The sequence below is a fragment of the Phyllopteryx taeniolatus genome, chromosome 11 (assembly GCF_024500385.1).
Source record: "Phyllopteryx taeniolatus isolate TA_2022b chromosome 11, UOR_Ptae_1.2, whole genome shotgun sequence".
Lineage (NCBI taxonomy): Eukaryota > Metazoa > Chordata > Actinopteri > Syngnathiformes > Syngnathidae > Phyllopteryx > Phyllopteryx taeniolatus.
Genome location: NC_084512.1, coordinates 26,758,986 through 26,784,962, shown reverse-complemented (window position 1 = coordinate 26,784,962; position 25,977 = coordinate 26,758,986). Strand labels below are relative to the sequence as shown.

The 25,977-nt window shown below is 40.6% G+C and overlaps 2 protein-coding genes across 34 annotated transcripts in view; one reads left to right on the top strand and one right to left on the bottom strand.

Moving 5' to 3' along the window:
* The window catches only part of arhgef33 (Rho guanine nucleotide exchange factor (GEF) 33), a 102,791-nt gene that overhangs the window by 56,740 nt on the left and 20,074 nt on the right, over positions 1-25,977 (top strand). For 19 of the 32 annotated variants that reach the window (XM_061789121.1, XM_061789124.1, XM_061789122.1 and 16 more), the window contains 3 exons: positions 1,239-1,326; positions 9,584-9,667; positions 10,679-10,838. In XM_061789121.1, the coding sequence (XP_061645105.1) occupies positions 9,599-9,667; positions 10,679-10,838 (229 nt within the window). In that variant the 5' untranslated portion in view covers positions 1,239-1,326; positions 9,584-9,598. Of the gene's footprint in view, positions 1-1,238; positions 1,327-9,583; positions 10,839-11,477; positions 11,912-11,992; positions 12,112-25,977 lie in introns of those variants that run through there. The other 13 variants (XM_061789143.1, XM_061789141.1, XM_061789146.1 and 10 more) reach the window with 13 other exon arrangements.
* LOC133485451 (uncharacterized) lies at positions 2,739-24,368 on the bottom strand. 2 transcript variants are annotated; one of them, XM_061789149.1, is made up of 5 exons: positions 23,852-24,158; positions 21,946-22,349; positions 18,239-18,357; positions 6,932-7,088; positions 2,739-6,856 (listed from the first exon to the last, which is right to left on the bottom strand). In XM_061789149.1, the coding sequence occupies exons 1-5, from the start codon at positions 23,857-23,859 to the stop codon at positions 6,831-6,833; spliced, it is 714 nt and encodes a 237-aa protein (XP_061645133.1). In that variant the 5' UTR covers positions 23,860-24,158; the 3' UTR covers positions 2,739-6,830. The 2 variants fall into 2 exon arrangements, with proteins under 2 accessions (XP_061645133.1, XP_061645134.1); XM_061789150.1 differs by lacking the exon at positions 2,739-6,856 and having other exon boundaries at positions 6,949-7,088; positions 21,899-22,349; positions 23,852-24,368.

Sequence of the window (25,977 nt, the reverse complement as noted above, 5' to 3'; positions counted from 1 at the left end):
CGTATCTAGTAGCAAACCAAATGTATTCATATAGTGCATTTCATTACACCCGTTGTGTTGGTCATGTGACTTCCTTGTGTCGTTTGATTGGTGAACTAGAGTTAAACGTCACTAGAGCTTAAATTGGATTGGAGCAAACGGCGCTCAATGAGTAAGTCGAAGTCGTAGTCTCGCACAAAAATAGTTGATAAGCAATAATTGATCAACAAAAGTAGCAAGTGGCATTTCCTTCATTGTAACGGAGCAAAAGTACCGTTTCTTTTTCACATAAATACTCCAGCAAAAGTCAAAAGTATGCTGTATTAAAACTACTTTGACAAGTACAATTTATCCCAAAGTCTGCTTGAGTAACTGTAGCATGTTACTACCCACCTCTGGACAATAGACAGCTTTGTCTTAAAATTCTAAAATTAAAAAGTACATGGCGCTCCCAGGCTCAGCAGCAATTTCTTACATGCAACGACATTGATTTTAGTAACATTCCTAATCTCTCGTTCAAGTGTATAAATCAGTTCAAGGGAGAAACTGTGTTGTTCAAACTGCGAGCAAGATTTGAATAAAGTACAGTACTTACTTGAGTCCTATTATTATAAAATAACAGTAGTCTGTTTTACAGTTGTTAGAAAAACAAATGATGTTTCCCCCCCCCCCCCCCCCCCCCCCATTGTATTTTACAGAGGCGATTATTACGCCATCGTTTTCAGCAAAGCTCCTGAAGCCCAAAGTAGCAGCTCAGCGCCAGGTCATTTTACTCATGTCCTACTGTCACATCATACTGACAGTTTTAACAAATATGAGAAACTACCTTTCATAATAATTCCGTTATATTAAAAAAATAAATAAAGCACTCAGTCTTAACTTTAATGATGAGTGGCATCGGTGACAAGTGCAAAAGGAGCCGGTGACACTGGAGTCTCACTGCTTGGAACGTGAGTAACTTCCTGGGGATATTCTACTTTTTTTTTTTTTTTTTTCCGTTGTTGTTCTTTTATACCTTGTTGAGGCTGCTTCCCGTCACATCATCCTTGCTCGCTGAACTGAGCTCTTGCAGGGTCATTTTATCTGCACTTGTATTTCAAATCAAATGATTAGCTACATGGAGCAAAAAAAAAAAAAAAAAAAAGAGAGAGAGACAGCTACAAGTTGAGCAATTGTTCTTCTGAGAAGCTTTGGGAGCGAGTGACGCTCTTACCTAAAACACAGATGGGTAAATGGCTACTTCTCTCTTTTCTCCTCAGATGGATGGAGCAATCCACGCTGCTCGACCGCCACCCTGACTCACACGCACTGACATGACACTTTGTGTGTGCGTGTACACGCGCAAATGTACGTATGTGTGTTCATGACCTGTGTGTGTGTTGTGTGTGTGACGCAGAAAAGATGTAATTATCTGGGCATGTGATTTGGCCAAATCGTGGAAGACACCGTACTTTCCTGCAAATGAGCGTGCACAAACACACACACATTGCACCCACACACATTGCACGCACACACATGCACACGATGATTAAACAGACGGAAAAGCATCTTTGACTCAAACAGCGTTTGAAATGTCGTTTTTACGGCGTCCTTTTATTGCCGCTGTCTTTCACGTGTTCATCTGATGTTTGATCTACTTTAGTTTGCTATTATACATGCAAACATTTTTATATACATTTAGTATTGATGAATATGTATTAAGGAGATCAAACATTGGACATTAATCAAGCTGGTCTAGACACGACATAGTTGATGTGTAATGTTTTCTATTCATTGCAAAATTACAATGTAAGAAACAAATGCAATAAAAGAAGCTCCAAAAAAGCAATTATTGTTACAATTTGTATGTTTTCAGATCTAATTTTTAGGATTATTTTACTCATCATTAACACTAATTGTCATTGTACTAATTACCATTATAAACCAAATGTGTTTTGGACAAATACTTAAGGATATTACTCAATTAATGTATGAGTCGCTGTTAATCTCCAAATGTTGAACTTCGGTTCATCTGAGAGGTTTACTGGTCAAAATTACAATTTATTTTCTTGAAAGATGCAATTTGACTTTTCTCTTGAAAGCATAGAAAAAATTTTTTAAATATTGAAAAAGATAATGTTCTTAAAAGCTTTCTTTTCTTTAAATGTTTTAATGAAAATTTTTTTTAAATATTTTTCTTAAATATATTGTGAAATATGACTTTCTCAAAAGAATTGAAAAAATGTTTTCCCCCCTCATATTCTTGAAAAAGATTTATTTTCCTCAAATATGTTTTCCTTGAAAAACAAAACATTATCTTGGATTTTTATTTCAGGAAATAAGTCAATGTATTTTTTCTTGATTTTTCTAGAAAACATTTATTGAAAAGTATGCCGTTCTCAAAATAATTCTTGAAAAAAATACTTAGATTTTCAACCTTGTTTTTAGCAAAACATTTTTTTCCCATTCTTATTTTGTTTCTTGTATTATTAGTGTATATTTGTAATAAAATATGCACTTTTAATACTGGTGCAAAAACCAGTATTTTATTTTTCTTCTTTTTATTTCTCAATGTTTTGCGATTTTTATTTTTTTCAGATTTTCTTGAAAAAAAGATATAAATTTGTCTATAATTATTTTGTTTATTGTATTATTAATGTCAATTTGTTATATAGGAAAAAATGCACTCTTAATACTGGCGCAGAGTTTGAAGATGACCCCTATTTGTGTCAATATTAACATTCCTATCTTAACCAGCAAGCCACACTGAAGGGTTGATGTAGAAAGATGGAAAAAAAGTTTTATTTACAAGTTGAAAGAGACAAACAGTAAAATTACAACAACTTCAGTGTGTCATAACAGTATCAACAGGCATAATAATAATAATAAGACAGGTGCTGCTGCTACAGTCGCACTGGGTCATTCAGAGTCACTTGCTCACAAAATTCCCCCTCTTCATATGCAGTCCCATTTGAAGAAATGTTTCAAATCCCCTGATACAGTCATTCACTCTGAACGCAAAACAAAACACATAACGACTCCAGCAGTGTTGTCTTGCGAATGTGCAAAACCCTGAATGTCACACAATACGGCTCATCCGTCGCTGTGCTTTTTTGCTCCCAGCCGTAGTCTTGGGCTTAGTTAGTTAGTTAGTTGGACGTGAGGTTGTAAGTTTTCACAGGGCACCCCGTGCAGTCGCAGTCGGTAAAGAGTCAAGTGAATGTGTTTGTTGGTCAGCCTGGTGGGTTGCGTACTAAAATGCAGACTTTGTTTTGCATGAAAACCAACAAAATAAATCAGTGTAACATTTCGTCAAACACATGACTCGACTGACGAGGTGTGGTTCAGGGAGGCGCATAACAATCACTTAATTGGTCGTTAAGAATTCTGTGAATTGTTTGCTAGTAATTTGAAAGGTGTATGAATCCCGCTAAAGTAAGTCTGTCAACATTTCTCACTGACTATTGCATGACACTGGACTGAGGACATGTGGCTTAGGGAGAACATAACAATCACAATTCATTGTTATGGATCCTGTCGATTGTTTGCTCGGAGCTTGGAAATGTTGAGAAAAACTCTACTCGTATGAATTCCAATTAAAAGTATATCACTAACATTTCTCACAGAAGAATGTATTACTACAGACTGAGAAGATGTAGCTCGGGGGGGGGGGGCATAACAATCGGTTAATTGATCATTATGATTTATGCCAATTGTTTGCTAGTAACTTGGAAGGGTTGCATAAAACTGTATTTTGTACAAGTTCCAATAGAAAGTACACCAAAAACATTGCTCACGGAATAATGCATGACTATGGACTGAGAAGGTGTGGCCTTAGCAAAGGGCATAACAATCTCTTAATTGATTAAGAATTCTGTTAATTGTTTGCTATGAACCTGAAAGGGTTGCGCAAACCTTTATTTAGTACAAATTCCGATTAAAAGTACATCAGTTGCATAAGGCATAACTACGGACCTCGGAGGTATGGCTCAGGAAGTGGCATAACAATCTCTCAATTGATGGTTAAAAAAGTTCTCCATTATTTGCTAGTAACTTGGAAGGGTTGCACTAAAAAAAATATCTTTCCATATGAATTCTGTTAAATACGTAATACCATTTCTCATGGAAAAAAACGCATAATTCTGGACGGAGAGTGTGGCTCGGGTAGGGGCATAACAATCGCTTAATCGATCATTAAGAAGCTTGTCAATTGTTTGCTAGTATGGAGAAAGGGTTATGCAAAAAAAAAAAAAAAGATATTTTTGCACGGATCCCTATAAAAAGTCGGTCTGTTAACATTTCTCACTGACTAATGCATGACTCTGGACTGAGGGGGTAAGGCAGAACAACAAGCTTTATTGTCCGTTAAGTATTCTGTTGATTGTGTGGAATCATTGTTAATATGATGGCAGTGCACGACCTGGCTCTTGGTCCACTCGCGACTAGCAAAACGTCGGCTAAGAGAAGTTAAATTACATCTGGCGTGAAAACGGGTGTTCAGAAGATTGTCACCCATAAAAATTCAATCGACTGATTGTTCATTTCCCCATTATTGATAATTCCCCAATTTCAGTGTGTTGCGCGACAAAAGTGCACAATTTGACGCTGATTCGAATTAGGGTTGCCCTGGCAGAGGATTTAAAATCCACAAATTTTGTGCACCAGCGGGAAACAAAGTATTGTGAATGTAAGGAAGTCTTTTACAAGTTGAGTTCATGCCTTATATACCTGCAGGCTACATGAAATGAATCACCTGGTTCTCTTTCGTTCCCATGAACATTTATAGCCGGCCCCGTCCAATCAGACGTTGGATGGGTCCCAACATCGTGAAAGAACGCCAGCGAGTTCAGGGACTGTGATGCAGTGCGTGTTGACACAACTGTACAAACATCCCCCACGGACGCGGCACAAACACGCTCAGCTGAGTTTTAAAAACCCACGTGGGTGGGGAAGCAACCGTTATGAAACCATCGCTAAGGATTGTTATTATTAATTATCATATCATTGTTGGTAGTTAAATGATTTGAGTAAAGTTTTTACCCCAAAAATTGGGATTTACATTCTCCAATCAAAACTCCGGCTTCGTTCGGCATGTACGGAATAGAAAATGGCAGGTATGTGTTGCATGACGCCAAGTTGGAATGAATTGAGTATTTTTAGATTGGATTCAATTGAAGTGAGTATTGCTCTACGCTCTGCTTGTATGTGTCGCTGCTCCATGTGTGTTAAAGTAACAAATGTTTGAAGGTTTACAATTACCGTGATATCTATACTCATTTCCGTTAACCCGTCTATGGCGTTTGCCATTACATGTTAGCTTTAAGCTAGTGGCCTTCTCGTTGGATGTTTAATTCTCTTTTGCTTCATGTGTCACTTATACAGTAAACTTCAACTGGGAGGGACAAACACACTTTGACACTTATTTGGACAACTTTGCGAGCGAGTCTTCTTTTCGTTTTCCTAAATTGATCTTATACGATGATTTCTCCCATTTCTTGAGAGTGAGAACAGGTGTGAAGTCATACTTTAAAAAAGTATTTCTTCAATAGGTTTAAGTGTGTTTAAAGCATTTGGGAAGGACTCTCACTAAGACTCTTTAGTTACCAATCAATGTACAGTATGTGCAGCGTGCTAGCAGGCGTGTTAGCTACCCATTCATTTGCTGCTCAGAAATCTCTCTGTATGTTTCTGGGAGTGCCTAAACGGCCGGCGGGCAAGCGCAGACCTGTGAATCGCGGCGATAATAAACGGATATGACGATACTGTACGTCCACAGGCTGCAACCGAGAACGGAGAAGGAAAGTGGTGTCCATATAAAGCACTCTAGGACCCAAACGGCTACAAAAAGTAGTCGGTTGATTCAGTTCTAGTGGTTACAGAAACACTGGCGTCTCATAGAGAGGATGTTTTGCATAGGAGCTAAGATCTTTATTGGTAAGTTCATAATTACACACCAAGGAAGAACTCGTTTGTTCATCTTAGAACAGCGATTCCCAAACAAACTAAGCTTTATAAGCTTTTCCGTTTTTTTCTTTTTCTTGAGTGTGTCCAGGGGGTGCGGCAACGTTATTGGCATGTTGAAGATTTCAAAAAGTGGGCGCCAATAAAAAGTTGGTGTGCAGCTTAAAAAGTTTGGGAAAGGCTGCGGTAATTGCTTTACAGCTTTGTTAGAGGGTGTTAAAAGGAGGACTGAGTTGGGCGTGGCTTGAAAAGTTTGGAAAATGCTGCGCTAAAAGCTTTTCCGAAATAGTTTTGAGGGTGTTGGAGAAGCGCTTCACTAGGGGCACGTGATTTAAAAAGTTTGAGCAAAGCTCCAGTAAAAGATTCTCAGACATTCTGGAGGGGGTTCCGGGAGAAGGTGGTGGGGTGTGCCAACACACTTGGCATGTCGGGTCCAAGGGGGTAGGCAGCTTTAAAAAACAACAACAAACAAACAACGTAAAAGGCTGTTCCTACAAGTAAAAAATACCGATAGTGTATTTTTGTTGGCAGAAACAAAGATTATCATGTGGATCATTTCGAACGTGGGAAAAACGGACATCAGCCAGGGAGAAATGTCGGAGAAACCGCGGCTTGGGAATTCATGGACCCGCACGTCATTTAACAACCCCCGGGTTTGCAGAGTTGACTCGCTTACCTTTCTGTATAACAACAACAACAACGATGAAAACATCTCGCGCAAGTAAACGAAAAGGAATTAACAGGAGAATGTACAAGGCACGCTTGGATTTCCACAGCCATCATCTTCCGGGGAGGGGGCCTTGTTTGCGTTCCGGATGGGAGTGCAAATTCCCAACTCTTTGGTTTCATGGCAAAGGCTCAGAAAAAAGCGGAAATCCGGACATTTTTAGAGTTCCTGAAAGTATCCCCCGTCAGAATGTTTTAAGCGGCACAATTCCTGAAATAAGAAGAAGACTTGTCGGATGCTACGTCTGCTGGGTTTATTTTTTTCCTCCCCCCTCCGTGAGCTAACCCTGAGGGTGGTCCGGCTGGCCGTCGGGGTCTCCGCCGAAGTACCATGCGATCACGAAGAACAGGACGCCCATGCAGATCAGGAAGGCGGGATCCTGGTGGATGTGCAGCACCAGCAGCTGGTTCTGATGGACGGCCGCCCCTCTGCGCTCTTCTCCCTGGATAAAAACACAAGATGATGACGTCAAACCGGAGAATGCAATTTTTCGAAGGAATTTCACGTGAGCACAGAAAAGCTCGAGCTAAATGCTGTGGAATTATTCGAATTGTTGAAATGAGGAATTTGAGATTTGCAATGCTTTGAATCGGTTGAGAGGTACGGTAATTGTCTTTAATTCGGTCATTTCGGAGGTTTATAGTCTAGAGTGTGGCATTTTGGAAATATGGAAAATAGTTACATAGGTGTCACCAGTTTTCAACTTCTTTTAATAAATGTCTCGTTGACATGTATTTTCTTTTTGGGGGGTGGGGGGTAGGAATCTAGGAAAACCGGGAATTTTGCAACATGGAAAGTGACACATTTGTGACGATGTTGAATGGTTTTAATCTTTGCACGGAATAAAATGACAAATATTGGCGCAATTCATCAGCATTCACACAATAAATCCCCGACTCATTGCTATGATTAAAAACACACAAAATAAAACTCAAGGATACGAATATAGAAAGGCCCAATTAGCTGAGACTGAAATAGTCACACATGATGATGTCAGTCACAGGAGATGGACGCTTGTGTTAGCTTCATGCCAGGAATGAAGTTTACTGTGGTGATGGTTGCTATGTACCACCAAATTACTCATTTTACTCATTTTTCAACAGACGCTTGTTTGTTTTAAGACAGAAGAGATGTCTTGTTGCTTGTTTGGGAAGATTTTGCCCCGGACCGTAAATGCTATTCTTAGCCTCCTAGACAACAGGAGCTGTTAGCTCCATATTAGTTGTTGACAAACCAGACCAGTTTTTTTGTTTTGTTTTCGGTCGGAATTGTTGGTTGAAAGCTAGATAATCATACGTAACCGTGTTTACTGCGTAATTATTGTTTCTGCTAGTGATTGAGGATTTTGGCAAGAAGCTACTTGCTAATCTAAGATTCCTAGCTTGTCTGTGAGCGACAATCGTTGACAAACTAGGCATCTTTACACATTTTTTGGTTAAAATGGATATTATAAAGCTAGTTAATCATACTTTGTCGTGGTCAGCATAATTATTGCAGTTACTGCTTGCAACATGCTAATCGTGGCGTCTTAGATAACAGCTGTTGTTTGTTAGCTACATTAGCTGGTTGACAAACTAGGAAGTTTGTTGTTAGGTTAGAATCGCTGATCGAAAGCAAGTTAATCATACATTGTGGCGATTACAGCATAATTACAGTTTCTGCCAGCGACTGTTGAGTTTGGCAAGAAGCCACTTGCTAATCTCAGCTTCCTCGCTTCTCTGTAAAATGCATTAGTTGAGTCCAAAATCAGGCTTTTTATTTCATTGATTTATTTGTTTTTTATTGTTGTATATTGCATTTGTACTCGAAATCAAGTTACTCATACATTTTGGTGATTCGAGCAAATGATTATTGTTTCTGATGGCAACATGCTAATCTTGGTTTGTTAGAATAACGGGTGTTGTTAGCTCCTTTGGCTGGTTGGCAAACCAGGCATGTTTTTGTTGTTAGGTTGGAATTGCTGATAGAAACTGAGCAAATCATACATAACGGCGATTACAGCATATTTATCATTTCTGCTGAAAACTGTTGATTATTTCTAAAGGCTTCTGAGACAAAATGTGTTTTGTGTCCATTAGTTGTTAACAAACTAGGCCGTTTTTTTTTTTTTTTGTCATGTTAGTTTAGAAATGCTGATAGAAAACGAGTAAACCATACATGCTGTTGAATACACAAATATTATTGTTTCTGCCAGTTACTGTAGATTTTGAGGAGAAGCTACTTGCTAGTTTTAGCTTCCTGCCTAAACCAATGTTATTAGCTACATAGCTGGTTGTCACACTAGGCTGATTTTTTGTTTTGCTTTTTTGGGTTAGAAATGCTGGTAGAAAGCTAGTTAATCATACATTGTGGTGATTACAGCAGAATTATTATTATTTGTGCTGGCCATCGTTGATTAATTTTTTTTTTATTCCCCCCCCCCCCCCCAAGAGACTGCTTGCTAATCTTAGCTTCTTTGTTAGCTACAGTAGTTTGCTGAAAAACTTTTTTTCTTATGTTGGGTTAAAAATCCTTGTCCAAGGCTAGTTAAACATACATTGTGGTGTTAAGGCATAATTATCGTTTCTGACGGCCACTGTTGATTTTGACCCAAGGCTACTTGCTAATCTTAGTTTCCTAGATGTGTTGTTAGCTCCATTAGTTGTTGACAAACAAGGCTGTTTTTTCTTATTTTAGGTTAAAATCACTGGTAGAAAGCGATTTAATCGTATATTGTGGGGATCACAGCATTCTTTCTGCCAACGACTGTTGATTTTGTCCAGAGGCCACTTGCTAATCTTAGCTTTCTAGCTAAACTGGAGTTTATTACTACATTATTTGACAAAACATGCATGATGTTAGGTCAAAATTGCTGGTAGGAAATGAACACAACTGTTACATGGATTTGGAAAGGCTCATGTAACGTATTAATGGTGTTGCTGTATGTGGCTACTTTAGCATGTTGCTAAACTGATGATGGGTTCCAATCCAAGAGGAAACGCGAGCTGCACCACTATGTTTACATCCACAGGAAGCAAGCAGGTAAGTATAGTTGTCAGTATCCTTTTTTTTAAGCCTTTCCAGGTGTCATATAGTGCCTATTACAAACCTCACTATCTACTCCGTAACTCTATTCGTAAGTGTCCAAATCATCCATGCAAAGAAAAACATGCATCTCCAGATGTTGTCAACTTTTAGTATAGCCAACAAACAAAAAAGGGACTGTTCTTAGTTTTTGAAATATTTGTAAAAAGCGTGTACAGTATCTCGCAAGTTTTTGTTTTATCCCAAAGACAACAAAAATTACTTTCCTTTTTTTTGGGGGGGGGGGGGGGGGGGGGAATATTTATAAGTGCCAAATCGTCCCAGTCCAACGAAAAACATGCATCTCCAAATTGTGTATTTTTTAATATCTATAATAAATGCAAAAAAATATATATATATTTACAAGCTACCAAATCACTTTCCAAAGAAAATTCTGTAACTCCAAAATTTGTAATTTATTTTTTTATATGAAAAACCACTGAAAAGATGTTTTTCCATATATATATTTTTTAATTTTCACTTAATGAAAGGCTCCTATCATCACTACTGTCCATGAAAAGCATTTACCTCCACATTTTGCCAGTTTCTTTTTTTTTTTTTTTTTATCCCCAAAACATCAACAGTGAAATGTCCTTCGTTAAGATACCAAATAATTTTTACTTTGAATCCAACATACAACAAAAATAAATGTTTGTTTTTCAACACAAAATAAAAAAAAATGACATGTTTTTCCATTACACAGCCATGATTTGTTAGTTTGGAACAAAATCAAAATACAACAATGTGTTTCTACTCCACCAAACCTTTCAGTAAATATTAAAACGTATCATCAATAGCATGTGGAAAACCGAGCCACATTCTTTGGCCTCTACACACCACAGACCGGATCACTGGTAAACGTAACCACACGTCTCCCACTCAGATTCCCTAACACACTTGGCACTGGTTGTGACCGTAGCAGGTGTTTTGGTTTGGCTTGACTTTTCTTTCTGCTCTTTATCCCTTCAGTCAACAACGCCACGCTTTGGCCCACATCCACATCGTCATTCATTCCTCACTCTTGCAGCAGTAGAGGGGAAATGCTCTCCAGAAAACACCACCAGGACTCGAGAAAGGTGCGCCAACATCCATGCAGACTTGGGAAGTTTTCTCACGAATATAATTAATGGTAAAGCAAAGTGAATCATTAATAAACCTTTCAACAATAAGTGTGGAGTCACTATTTGGCCGAGATCCAACTGCTTCCGTCAAATCGCTGATGTTCCTAATTAAATAATCAGCTACTCCCATTTATAGTTATAAGCCATATGGCAAATAAAGGGCTTTTGAGCAAGTGCGGTCTGAAAAGACCTTGGGCTCACTATTTGGCAAGCATGGAGGAGAATGGCAGTTTTTTATTACGTTACCAAATGCATTGTCAGCCAATTTCTGCTTTGAAGGTTACACTGTCCACTCGTCTTCTTCATATGATTGAACATTACGTCGATGGGGGGGAAAGCAAGTGCATCTACATTTTTCACCTTCAAAATAACAAATATATTCACTTTTATGTCTAACACAAAAATTGGATATACTGAACTGCTTGTCATTGGACAGTGACGTCAACAAATATCCAATATGTATTAAAAGAAAGTTTTTAAAATAAAAAGCGAAAATGTAACCATGTAATCTGCTCGCCCCTTTTATAGTTAGCCAAAGCCGTATGGCAAAGGATGAGTTCGCAAAAAGCATGTACATTTACATTTTTCTGTTTTTAAAAAGTACACTTTTTTTTTAAATTAATATCTATTTTTCATGTTTTTGATAGAACGAAGAAGCCACAAAAATTGGACATACATGCTTTACATTGGACGGTGATGTCATAGCAAATACCACCACAACAACAACAACAACAACCGACTGCCTGCCACATGTATCGTGTTGCACTGAAGTTTGCTTTTGCTTGACTATTCAACTTCTGCCGCGGTAGCTCGCTTAAATACATGTTTTAAGATGGACCCGTCGCAGTCTGTCTGAAACATATTATTTACTGGCGTAGGAAATCAGACTTTATTTGGGTTGGCAGGAGGACGTCCTGTCTTGGCCTCACGCGTTTTGAATGAAGCCTGGCCCGGATGGGTTGTATAATACCAACAAGACCCGAAGTGGCACGAAAACGAGCCAGAGAGAGATATATCCCAAGCTGGATAGGAAAAGTAAGCCAAAGCCCACACAGCACGCTAATGCCAGGACAGGAAACAGGTGAGGGGAAAGACTGGTTTTCCCGGTTATGAATCATATCGTCTTATAATTCTGCTGATGACCCGAGTCGCACACATACAGGCCAGACGCGACAATCAAGAGACTTTTCCAGCTTTTCCTGTACACCATCCCTTTGACCTGACTGCAAATATGTCACACCCAGGAGAGGATTCAATTGTCTCGTGATGACTAGGTCAGAGGTGAGGAATAGTTCTTGCATACAAACATTAACATTTAACTGGTAATAAAAGAGCCTTTGTCTTCCAAAAAACATCCCAAAATGTCCTTTACGATCATTTCAAATAATCTTTGCGATGTCGAAGGCCACATCTCGTCAAAGCAAATCTCGTATTGATTTCATAGTGTCGTATCGTACCGTGTTGTTTCATATTATATCAAATGTGTCGGATCGTCATTGGAGTGAATCGTATTGCCTGGTTAACGGAATCGGATCAGAATAGGAATGTATCGAATTGTTTATAGGGTGATTCATATCACCTTGTAAATGGAATTAGATCATAATTGGTGTTATTCGTATTGTGTCGCATGGTAAATGGAACTGGATCAATTGGGGTGAATTGTATCATAATTGGAGTGATTGGTATTCTATCGCAAGGTCATTGGACGACATCACATTGCAGGGAGAATGGAATCGTATCAGATCATAATCGGAGTGAATCGCATTGTAATTGGTGTTGCTCATATATATCACAGGGTAAATTGAATCCAATCATAAATTGAGTGCATGGCATCGTCATTGAAGTGAATCATATACTGTGGCATCGTATCGTAATTGGAATGAATTGTATCGCACCTGGAGTGGCTTTATCTGTATCGTATCGTGTTTCGCATCGTAATTGGACTAAATCATATTGTATTGGAGTGTAAATGAAGTGAACTGTTTCATAACGTCATTGGATAGACTCTTATTGGATCGTAATTGAAGTGAATCATATATCGCACAGTAATCGGAGTGAATCGTATTGTAAGTGGAGTGAATTTCCTCGCTCGTTAATTAGTTTCAGTTGTACCGCCTGGTAATTGGATTTTAAACGTACTACGTCATAATTGGAATGAATCGTATCGCATCATAATTGGAGTGAATTGTATCATACTGCATTGTAATTGCAGTGAATTGTAGCACATCGCAATTGGAATGATTTGTCTCAAATCACAAAGTAATTGTAGTGAATCATAACAAAACGTAATTGGAGTGAATCATATCACTTGGCATTGTAATTGGAGCGTTTGGCATCGTATTAGAATTGGTTTGAACCAACTTGCAGCGTAATATGACTAAATCATATTTTATTGCATTGTTAAAGAAGTGAATCGTTTCATATCGAAATTGGAAGGAATCGAATCAAATCCTAAGTGTAATGAATCCTATCACATCAGGAGCAGCTTTATATGAATTTATCGTATACTCAGAAGTGTATGAAGATGCAAATGGCTGGGGCGCTAAAGCTAAGTCGAGCCAATGAATGCTGAATGTTAATTAAGCAATATCACTAACTAATTAGCGCCCTCAACTTTGACCAGTGATGTTAGCCAAGACGCTCGCACTAATGCTACATTAAAGGATATTGTAAGCCACAAAACTTAACGTTATATAAAGTACTAAATTGGAATGTGATTGTTTTGTTGGACAACTTTAATGGTCCTTGAACCTCGGCAGCACTGTAAACAATTGGCCAGCAAGCCATCTGATTAGTTTTTATTGGCTCTCCACAAACTATACCACAACCTGTCATCGCGATGCAGATAGCGTGTTCACGAGGTTAAAATCGCCGAGCGCTCCTTCGTGCCTCGGGGGAGGGATGCAATCAATTATTGCGTCATTGTGTTCACGGGCAAGTGTAGGAATCGATAAAGCAAACACAAGAGTGAGTTTGCCCGCCCGTCTTGTGTGTCATTTTCCCTGCTCCCACTCACACTGAGCAGTACGTTCACCTCTTGAAATTTCGATTCCGTCTTTATTTCTTACTCTTTTCCTTGCTGTTGTTACTGATGTGCGTCTGTTTGGTGGAAACATTGCAGTCAGCCGGTACAAAACAGCTCATGTGATTTTTGTTTTCTTGCCGCAACTTACTATGCTGCTGTCCAAAAATAGCTGCGCGAACAGGGCTACACTTAAAAGGCGTGCATGCACACACACATACACTGACGCAGCAAACAGAAACTGGCTCAGGCTTTGTTATCGTTTTCCAAATAGCATAGTTGCCGAAGTCATATTTGAACGTTTTCAAAACAATACAAAACACAACAAATTCAACAAACAAGAAGAGTCCTGTTGCCTTGATTCAACCTTTGCGGATGATCACGACTGGAATGACTGACAATGTACTCGGTCATAAAGAAAAACAATTATTTAACAAACATTTTTTATTGATATTGTGACAGTATGTTAAAAAATCAATATCTATATAAGCTGGATGTACTTTATGTTTTACGAGACTTATATATGTATGTTTAATGTGAACCGTAGTTGTTCATGAGGTTTAGTTGGACGCATTATTACAATATTTTAGTATGAAAAAAATTGGTGTGATTAATAGTAATTCATATAAAAAAATATCACTAAAAGAATACAAAAAAATAAATAAATAAATAAAAGAATCACTAAACAAATGATGCAAATTACAATTCAAATTGAATTTAAAATCTTCCCAAATCTGGAATTAAGGACATTTTGCCAAATACCCATCCTAATCAGCATAGGCCTACTTGGCTATTAATAATTATCCGGTGATTCTGATTCTTACACATGAGCCCAAATATAACGCCCTCATAAAAAAATATATATATATTTTTTTTTTATTGTATTGGGTATTTCTCATTAATTGATCAGCTAGTGAATCCCTTTCATAAAACTACACTTTTGTAATCATCTGCTCTCATGCTTCTTTTGTTAACCAATTATTAGAATACGTCATATACTGTACATCTTTCATAAGTCTTTGACGATATGCAGTCGTACAGTCATACACTGTCTTGCCCTGAACGCCTTCCTTTGTGTTCATTTGAATAATTGTGAATAATTAAGACCAATCCTGTAACGTCTTGCAGTGTCTCCAGCAACACTCTTCGTGTTTATTTTAAAAGTATAAAATACTTTGTACAACTCCCGCTTTTAGACACGCTAACAGCACGTCCCGACGGGTGCGCAATGTTCCTCCGAGTTATTTCTATCTGCGAGCACTCCCACTGAAAGACGACACAGTGTGTAATAGCCTCGGCCGAAGTGTGCGTTCGTGTGTGCGTTTGAGCGGGATAATTAGACCTTTTGCCTTTGCTCACCGAGAGCCCTGTAACCGCAAGGCTGAGCAATAATGTTAGCTACACTGTCACGGAGACTGGCAACTGACACACACGCGCACACACACACACCAGAGAGCGTTTACTGACGTCTGAAAACAAACGCACAATGCATAAATCCGACATAAACACAGGGAAGGCGTGTAGATGACGCATGTGACGATGTGTTCAAGCCCACTTGACAATTTTTCGCAATCGGTGGAGAGTTTGTGTCGAAATTAGCTGTGATTAGCGCAGTTAGCCAGGTGGCTAATAAGGGCCTGGGACCAAACGGAGATTTCGTGCTGTCACATTTTCAAGTTGTGGAAGATTCAGGCGTGACTCACAAGCTCCGCCCCCTCAAAAAAAGATAATAGTTCAGACTGTTCAAATTGTTACTTGTCGCACTTATCGTCGTTGTTTGTTTCCTAAAAAGAAGAAAAAGTATTGGTGTTACACTTTCTTAAAAAGAAAATGATTTCAACTAGTCAAAAGTCAGAATTGTTACTTTCCCAAGAAAGAACAAACTTGTGTAGCACTTTCCTCAAAAGAAAATATTGAAGCTATTCTGTATTATTAAATTATACTACAGCCTACATTTTCAGAAAGGAAGACTACTGATCTTATACTTTCATTTAAAAAAAAAAAAAGAAACTTTTGATGTTGCACTTTAAAAGAAAATTTAGCTATTATATATTATTAATTTCCACATCCTTCATTTAAAAAAAGAAGACAAAACTATCGATGCATCACTTTAATTAAAAATGCTTTAGTTGCATGTGTTATGAAATAATGTTCGTAAAAAGAAGAAATACTATTAGTGTTGCTCATTTAAAAAAAAAAAAAAAGAAAAGTGTTGCACTTTGCTAACAAGATGAAGAAGATTAAAACTGCTACATATTGTGTTATTAAATTGCACTTGACTGCGTTGCCAAACAGACAATCATTTGTAAAAAATCTAAGATATTACTGATATATAATTAAATTGTTTGTTTCCTCAAAAGAAGAAAAACGATTGGTGTTGGACTCCCCCCCCCCCCCCCCCCCCCCCCAAAAAAAAATTACATTAAAGCTTTTACGTATTATTATATTCCACTTGTCTTCATTGCAGGTGTCCTAAAACGAAGACCAACTTTTGGTGCGTACAACATTTGGGAGTTTTCCCGTTCAGTAAACGGCTGAAAGTTCCTTGGCAAACGTGGCTCTCCTTGCCCACATGCGAGGGCGCTTCGCTCGAGCGGCGGCGTATGATAAGTATTTATATTTGATGCCATTATTTTTCGAGCAAAGGCAATTGGAATCCTAAATGCTATCAGGCGATAGCACCTGGCACGAGAAGAGGGAACAAGCCTCCGCCTTCCTCTTTTTTTCTGAGGCCCGCTCATTGTTCTAATAAAACACGTGCGCACACTTTCGGAATAATTCTGTGCTTAAGTTCACAGGGAGGCTTGCGCTATTAAGACACACATGCACACACCTTCTTCTCTTTCTAACTTCCCCAGTCATGTGAATAAGTGTTGAGTCACAGCGGCTACTTATCACATTATCGCAGTCTTCTGCAGCCTCCTGCCGGCTTCCTCTGCGGCTTTTTAATCGTGGCCGAGCGAGGGCCGGGTCGTCCGCAATCAATTTTATGTGCACGCCTGAAGGCCCGGCGGGCGGACGCAAGTGCAGTAATTGACTAACAGTCAAGACTAAGGGGTGGGGTGGGGTGGGGGGGCGTTACTAAGCTCTGTTAATGACGAGCTTTAGAAGCAACGTCTCAGGAAAAGTGGAGCTTTGTGACACTCGGATGAGATTCAACTGAGTTGAAGCGGCGATGATGCAACGGGCAGAAATGATGCCAAAACCAAAACGGGAGCCACGCGTAAAACATTGTCGTGCTGCCCTCCATCAAGTTTAAAACGTCAACTCCCGATGAGATGGTGTGTAATCTTACGGTAAAAATAACTCTACAGTAAGAAAATGTCCTTTTGGAATCAAACAGGCTTAAGGTTGCCAAAATTGGGTCATTTTATGAGAAAGTCTGCAATACTATTTTTGATATACTACGCAGTGTTCCCCTGCGATATCTCGGTTATGTCGCGTGCTCTGTACGTGTTGCTAAAGTAGCAGTTGTTTGAAGGTTTCTATTTACCGTAACATTGATGCGTTGCGCATTATGCTAGTGGTCTTTCAATAGATGAAAGGCAAATGGTTTGGTTGAACATTTTAGAATTTGAACGCGTTTTGTTTGTTGTATGCTCTGTTTGTATACGTTGCTGCTGTTTTCTCTGTTTATGTTAAATCAGCAGCTATTTGAAGGTTTAGAATGACCGTAACATCTAGGCTCATTTCTGTCAGCCCATCGGTGTCATTTGGCATTAAATGTTAGCATTAAGCTAGTGGAGTGTCGTTCGATGTCATTTTATGGTTTAGTTTAAGAGAATGTGCAAATGAGTCATCCTCTTTTTTTTGATTTGTCAACGTTATGTTATGATATTTTGTGACGATGAGAGATACAGAATAGGCACTAAGGAATATTTTAAAAGGTGCGGGATGCTGTGTAAAACAATGTTGCTTTTGGTGTTTGCCTTGCCGCTTGACGTGCAGAGATTTCTCTAGATTCTGCAAATCTTTTGATGACATTACGGCCCATAGACGGTGTAAATCCTTCAATTCCTTGCAATTTTCTGCATGTTGGGAAAAGTTGTTATTAAACTGCTGGACTATTTGCTCCCACAATGCGGTCAACTCGCCCCCTTCCTTGCTCATGAGGAACTAAGCCTTTCGAGGCGGCTCCCTTTTGTACAACATCATGATACTCACCTGTTTCCTATTAACCCGTTCACCTGCGGAATGTTCCAAACAGGTGTTTTTTGAGCATTTCCTCAACTTTCCCAGTCTTTTGTTGCTCCCGTCCCGTGTTGCAGGCATGAAATTCAAAATGAGTGCAATGTAATGTCATTTGCACCTATCGCAGGAGGTCTGGTAATGCACCACAGTTCACAGTTCACCTAAAAGGTCGACTGAATGCGGATGAAGACTGACCCTCAGTATGTAGTCATTGTAATCGTCGCCGATGTGTCGAAGCGACTGTCCGATCTCCACGGCCTGCATCGCCCCCGCTGCGTCTCCGGGCCTGACGCTAGAGGGCCTGGCAGAACTTCCTGTGAGCAAAAAAAAACAAAAACAAAAACAAAAACATTTCACCCTTTATGCGACCATAAAAGCACTTGCTAAATATTAGCGTGAGAGCTCAGCCAATTAGCCGCGCGCCATCCCGCCATGACGCTGCTATTCATTAAAAAGCGGGGAAGACAGACGGGCCCCGGCCAGTAATTACACGACTGAAGTGGAGCGTCGTCTCTCTGTGAATCAAAACAAGCCGAGGAGGAGCCGACTGGCCGAACGGATCCGAACCCAGTCACAGATGATCTCCATGACGGAGACGACCCACCGACCCATGCTTAGCGGTACTGTGTGTGTGCGCGCGCGTGTGTGTGTGTGTGGTTTTAGCGCAATCTGATGGACGCCGCTGAATGAACGAGCGCGTCTGCGCCTCACAAAAGACCAGCGCCACTGTTTTGACTGCCACACACGCACAAATATCAAGCCTGCTAAAGCCCAGAGGTCTTAATGAACCGTGTTTAGACTCCTACTATCTGTCCTGCGCTGATAAAGCGTCGAAGGACACAAGTGCCGAGATTTTGACTCTCAGCCTCTATACTAGTTTTAATAGATACAAACGCCGTATCGACAATTCTGGCTTTGCGAAAGACCTCCGCCAAGGCCAAACAATACTGGTGAGTCGAGAGACGTACGTTCCTCGCTCTCAGCGTAGGTGGTAGTTTCAGACTGTAAGGTGGGAATGACATATATTTTCAATCTCTGATTTTAATAAATGCTAAAAGACAAAAAAGCTCATCTTACGATCCTAAATTGAGTTCTGTATTGCTCCACTCCAGTCCTGTAGGTGCCAGTGGGTAGTAGAGTTAGATTATGCCATTCTAGCTTAGTAGCTAGTTTACTACCCTGAGATATATAGACAAAAAAAAAAAAAAAAAACAGCTCTTGATTGTTGTTACAAAAGAATTATAGGTTGCGGTTGATACTGTTCCACTCCAGCCCTCTAAGTGGCAGTATTGCGGCACATTCCTCCCACCTAGCTTAACGGCTACTTCAATACGCTAAGGTGTAAAATGTACGAATTCTGTTGTTACTAAACGTTAAAGACTCACAAAAAAAAAAAAAGAGCTCAAGATGATCGGAAATTTTCCAACAATCACTAATTGAGCTAGCTTAGTGGCTAATGCACAACTGTGAGATGTACACTGCTGTGTGTGTCATAAAACGTTCAAGACAAAAAGCAGCTCCTGATAGTTGGACATTTTCTAACAATCCTAAATTGCAGTCATTATTGTTCCATGCCAATCCTACAGGTGGCAGTATTGTGGCAGATTGCGGTACAATCCGCCCTCCTAGTTTAGCGTCTCGTTTAGGACTATGAGATGTTTACTGATAGGCTGGCAAAAAAGCTCTGGATTGTCATACATTTGAGATTGTTGTAAATGTTTAAACAATTCTGTGTTTCAGTCATTACTGTTCCACTCCAGTCCTGTAGGTGGCAGCATTGTGTTTTCCCCATTTCAATCTCTCACTACCTAACCTAATTACTTCATTTTGACTGCAGACAGACATGAATTGAACACGTTTGCTATTATCCAAAATGTTTCCCCTCCCACGAGTCTAAAATATTAGATTTGAGGACAAAATAGGACTCTGTGCAGCGTGAGATCGTCATTGTTGTTTGTGTCCGAACCAACACTATGAGGGGATTAGCGCTTGGTCGATACCGCTCGTTTTGTCCCGCGATGCGGGTCGTTTGTTACCAAAACAAGCGTTAGGGACATTGAGGTGGCTAAAAAGTGGGCAACATCATTTCAAAGTAGCGCTTACATAACGAAAAACAAACGCTTTTGTGTCCCGTGGCTGGAGGTGATGATGTTTTTCAGTCAGCATAAATAATAAATAAAAGGCACTTAGCGGAGAAAATGCTAATAATAAGATGATGAAAGCCCCTTTTGTTCTGCATCCCAGACAGGGGCATCACTCGCAGAAATTCTGTTCCGGGAAAAGTGTATCCCCGATATTAGAAAAGATAGCGGAGAGCTCACATTGGCACAAAATATAAAGTTTACAGACTGACTTTACCTCATTTACAACTAAGTGTACAGTTCTGTTTAGTATAAAACACTTCTTTCCCCCTGTTTTTGGTTGTTGAACATTGCCAAAAGAAACTATTTAGCCATGTTTGCACCAACCGGTACAGTCTGTTCACCAATTTTTTTTTTTTTTTTTAGATACAATTTCTGCCACGCGTTAAGTGACCAGAAAAAAAAACCAAAATAAATAAGAATCCGACTAAGCTGCGGCAAATTTTAATCACACATCAAGTTTCGCAATGAACCATGTCGAAAAGATTTCTTTGTGCTGTTTTTAAAAAACGTTTCCAGACTTTTGAGTACAATCAACAAACTGCCTAGCAACAAGTGACAAGCAATTCTCAATGCCCTTTGAGCGAGCTAAAAATTGAATGGGACTATTTTATGATGAAAATGCGTTTTATCTGCGTTTGAGTACATTCGCCAAATTGTTCAAGTGATCAACTGTGTGGGGCACTGGGTCCCTGCGCCCCAAGTTTCCCCAGGAAACAGCGTTGCAAATTCTGAGAAGAATCTGAGAATTTCTGTGCCTTGGAGCTAGCTAAGAGTTGATTTCAAATTGTGGCCTTTAACAACCGCGTAGACCAGTTCTGAAACATTTTACACCCAGCACCGCCTCCAAAAAATACTCACCTCGCCAAAAAAACAACACTCAAATGCGGACACATAGTAAGTCTTGGTGTTCATAAAAATTCCTAAAAAGTACATGTATCATTGTAAGCCACTGTAACATTATGTACAGTTTTAACAACAATCAGCTTAAAGAAAAAAGGAAAATGTAAAAAAAAAATAATAATAATAGAAATTATCAAAAAGGGTAATGCAAATGTTTTGTACTAAAATATTAAATACAACTCAACTGTATTTAAAATATACTCCGTACTGTACTTGAACGTAAACAGGTTGTTTGCTAAGCTACAAGCTTTGTTCGAATATGTTTGATGGCATTTCATGTTTTAAATGTAAAATGTATATGCATGTAATTCAGTGATTCTTTTGCATAGCACTAGGGGGAGCTTGCGTACCACTAGCGCGTCGTGTCACATTTTAAGAATCACTGACATCTACTTGTAAATGTTGTTTTGCTACATTACTGTCGGACTGTTCCGTCACGATCCGTCCTTCTTTTGTTTCGTTTTTTGTTTTTGTTTTGTTTCCCCGTCTGGTTGCTGCCAACTCTCCCTGTCCTTTCTCGGTCGTGCGCAACGGCGCCAGTAGACTATTTGACGTCTCGAAGCGAGCGAGACGAAGCCTGCGGCGCGACTCGTGTTGTAGTTTCACGTTTGAACGCCCGCACTGCAGTTGGAATATCAGCGGCGCCTCCGCGCGCGAGTTCATCATTTCTATCAATGCCGTTATTATTCGCGAGCTATTTCCGGTGGCCTCACACCGATGACCTTCCGTTAGCGTCGTTTGCTCGCCGAGCTGCAGCCGCACTCGCACAAGACATTGTTGACACACACACACGCGCGCGCTGGCTGCTCACGTGATCACACTCGCCTTCCGCGCCCGCCCGCCCGCCTGTGCGCTCACCGTGCGGCGTGCGCGCTCCCCGGTCACGCGCCTCCTCGGCCACGCGCGCCAAGGCGTGCCGCAGCGCCTGGGCGGAGGGGCTGGGCGTCTGCGTGGAGGCGACGGCGCGCGGCGGCAGAGGCGAGCCCGGCAGCGAGTCGCCCGTGCCGGAGAAGTATCCGCTGGACGAGCGCCGATACGGGAAGTGGAAGACTGTTCTGGTCTCGAAGACGCCGCGGCGCTCCGGGGAGAGGAGGGGGGCGACGCTGCTCCGGCGGCGGGGAGGCGAGCGCGGCGCGCCCCCTCCGGCTGCTCCTCCTCCGCTCCCCTCGGCGCCGGAGCCCCGCTGCTCTCCGCGGCTCTCGCTGGGCTCCGGCCGCGGACGTCCTGCGCTCGCCTGTGTGCTCACTGCGGTTCCATGGGCTCTGCGTGCGGGGACGGGGACGGGGAGGGGGGATGGGGGAGGGGGGGGGGGGGGGGGGCGAACAAAACGGCACCGTCAACCCGCGCGTCGCCAGAACCGAACCGCTGCGGGGTTTTTTTTGGTTTTCTTTCTCCTCAATCGGATTACTTTCACCGCCGAATGGAAATTGAGCGTATCAGCCGTCGCCGTGCAGAATTCCAGCTGGGACGCTCTACCGCATCCGAACCGGCGCCGGTGCAATGTTTAAAAAGCTCTTTGGTCTGGTTTGGTTTGGTTTCCTCCTGTGGGATTTTGTCGAGACTCGCGCGTGAAAAGGAAGCAAACTTTCAAAACTGCGTCACATGCCAACACGATCACGGAAAAAACAACAACTTCTATGACAGCACCCCACCGGGAACCCGTTGACTCTCTTTAAGTCGGTTATTTGACATTGTTGAGGCTTGAACCAAACAACAACAAAGGTCCAGCAGATAACATTATTGATATATTTATGTATTAGTCAGAAGGGGGGGAAAACGCATCTCTTCCTGTTTGTCCAGACTGAAGCGATTCCCTCGGCGCGCATTAAACGCAATTCATTTCTTATTTTATGACGATTTATTTGGAGGACTTTTCTCGCAACAAAGCCAAATTTGCGCCGGCAAAACAGCGCCTTTGCGCAATAATAACAGCGGACAGACGTGACGTTTGCCCGGTGACGGCATGCGTCAACATTCAAGTTGTTATTATTGTTGTTATTTTATTGACGCTACACGACTATTATTATTATTATTATAGCGTGCGCGCGTCCCGGCCTGCACCGAGTAAGGCGTGCGCGCCCCCAGCAGGCAAATGCTCGCACCGGCACCCCCCCCCCACCTCCCAATCCCCGCTACCGTACCGAAAACCGGCGTCAGCCTGTTAACTCCCTCGGTTTTTTTTTTTTTATTCTTATCATCACCGAAAAACATGCATGTGAACCAGTCTCCGATGTGACGTCACGACTCGGAAGAGAAAAAAAACGAGGTGGGGGGGGGGGGGGGCTGTGAACCCCTTGAACTCGATGAGATGAGGCGCTTTAAAACACTATTATTTTTTTTTTTAAACACTCAACATTTGTTGTTGTTTTGCTTCATACGGTCGCACTAAAAGAATTTCCTGAAGACCTTGAACGCACCATTACGCTGGTTTAGGGCAGCAAAAACAGCAAAGTGTCCCCAAATCAACTTTTTGGAGGACTTTTGATTTATTATTATTATTTTATTTATTTATTTTATCAAATGCAGCAAGAATGACAACAAATTCGGATGAATATGAAACTCCCGAGGTCCTTATTGAGCAATGACGTTCGCCAATGTGTTGTCTCGCTTTTGGGAGCGCGCGGCGCGACAGCTGACTCGCCGGCGAGCCCCGAGGCCGTCGTCACTTTGTAAAAAAAAAAAAAAAATACAATAAAATAATAATAATAATCCCAAATAAATCACAATGGCAGAAATAGCACAACATGAGCCGGTTCGGACTCACCTGCGCATGTCAGTGGTGACACATGACGGCCGGCTCGGAGAACACAGTTGAAATGAATGTGTTTAAATCAACAACAACAACAACAACCCCCAGCGAGTGCGAGTAAGGTAGTTCCCGATGGGTGGGAGGGGGGTGGGGGGGAAGCCCAAATAAATCCTCCAAGTTGTGCTGAACAATCCGCGTTGAAAAGTGTGTAAGAGGACGAAAACAAAGTCCAGCAGCGTCTTTTGTGTAAGGTTTCCTTCCTGTGTTCTGCTCGTCCGTCCGCCGTCGAGTCGGGGGCTTGTGGAGCCCGTGCACCCCTTTATAGACTGTTCCCGGTGGGCGGGGCCTCGGGCTGACTCCCGTACTTGCGACACTGGCGCCCCCTGGTGGGCCACGTGCGGTGAGGCAGCTCGCGGACGTCCAAGAAAATGAAGCTCGCGTTAGTAGCTTGGTTCATTAAAACAACAAAGCTTGATCATCCAAAAATTCTTTTATGATTATATTTTTCTATGTCACCGAAGTTAGTTTCAGGTATTTTTAATTTTTTTTTAAGTATACCCAAAAAAACCTGAACCAAATACTGAATATATTATATTGTAATGTCGATACAACAATTGTGCAAAAGCTGTAGAAAGTCGTCAATCAGTTTACACTTTAAAGTGCTGATTTCAGATCAGCCAGGACAGTGTAGCAAGATCATTTTTTTTTTTTTATCACCAATGCTTTAAGATAATAGATAACTTTTTTTTTCCCCCCCCAGACAGATAGCAGGAGAAGTATCGAGTACTCACCGATACCAATACAGTTACTTTTACTTTTGATACCCAAAATCCAAGAAGAGGGGTAAATTATGTCATTTTAACGCATTTTAATCATGTGCAACCGATGCACATGTTCAAATGAAGCAAATTCAAAGGATTTTTTATTATTATTTTTTTTTTCCAGTGTAAAAGAGTTGCATTAGCAGATTTTTGCACTTATTTTAGGGACATTGTTTTTTCTTGTTTTAAGTGACATAAAATATGCCAATGGAACTAGTATGATTGACTTGATACAATTCTGAAAATAAGATCTTGATTTTCTTTTTAACATTTTGTTAGTTATGTAGTAAATATGTATTTGTTAGCCTTAAAACAGTTACATTTGTTATGTATTTATTTATAAAAAGTAAAACAATTAATCAAAATAGAAAATACTTAAAGATATATTTTTCATTTTGTTATGTATTCAATATGAGATTAGTTTAAAAATGTATTTTTTTAAAGTTAATATTATGTCACTATTGACTGCCGACGATGTTTGTTGTACACTCACGATCTCATTACAAGTTCAACTTGTTTGTCCCTCAAAGGCCACCATACTCCGCGGACCTGGCAAGTTTGACTATTATTATTGATTTTTTTTAAAAATTATTTTTCACTGACACAATTTAGGGAACAACAATTCCTCATAACATCAGTCTTGTATAACATTATGTAAGACTGCGAGCATCCGAAGCCGCAACAAGTATATCGTACACTTCTGCCGACTTCGAATAGTTCGGTTAGCTCGTCAGAAGGTTTGGCTTTGTGCGTGCTTGGCGGCCATCTTGGTCAACGCTAGCGGAAGCTACGCTCCCGGGTTGGAATTGCAATTGTTTTCCAAGTGCATTTTTGACTACAATATGGTGAAACGCTGTTCGTGTGAAGAGACTCACCTCACAGGCGCGCGTGACCTTACTGTCACAATATAAATAAAAAAATACCAATGTAGTGTAAAATTGTATTGATTTTTTTACATTTTTTTATTTTTTTGGGTCTGTCTTGATTCTCAGGCGTCCACCAGGTCATGGTAATACACAGAGGTTAAATTGGTTCCAAAATGACCTCGGCAGTTATGCCATTAGGCTAACAGAATGTTTCTTTAAACGTTTGACTGTACTGTTAAATCTTTTTTTTTTATTTTTTATTTTTTTTATGATGAGGCCATTGAATGGATTTGTACAGTACGACAATTTAAACACATTGCGAGTTGACGAGCAGACACACACGCACGCACGCACGCACACACACGGTGCAGACAGACAAAAGGCTGAGAGCATCAATACAATTTACATGCGATCAATACTGATTAATTCCTCGGTGTGGGAACCTTTCTGTGGA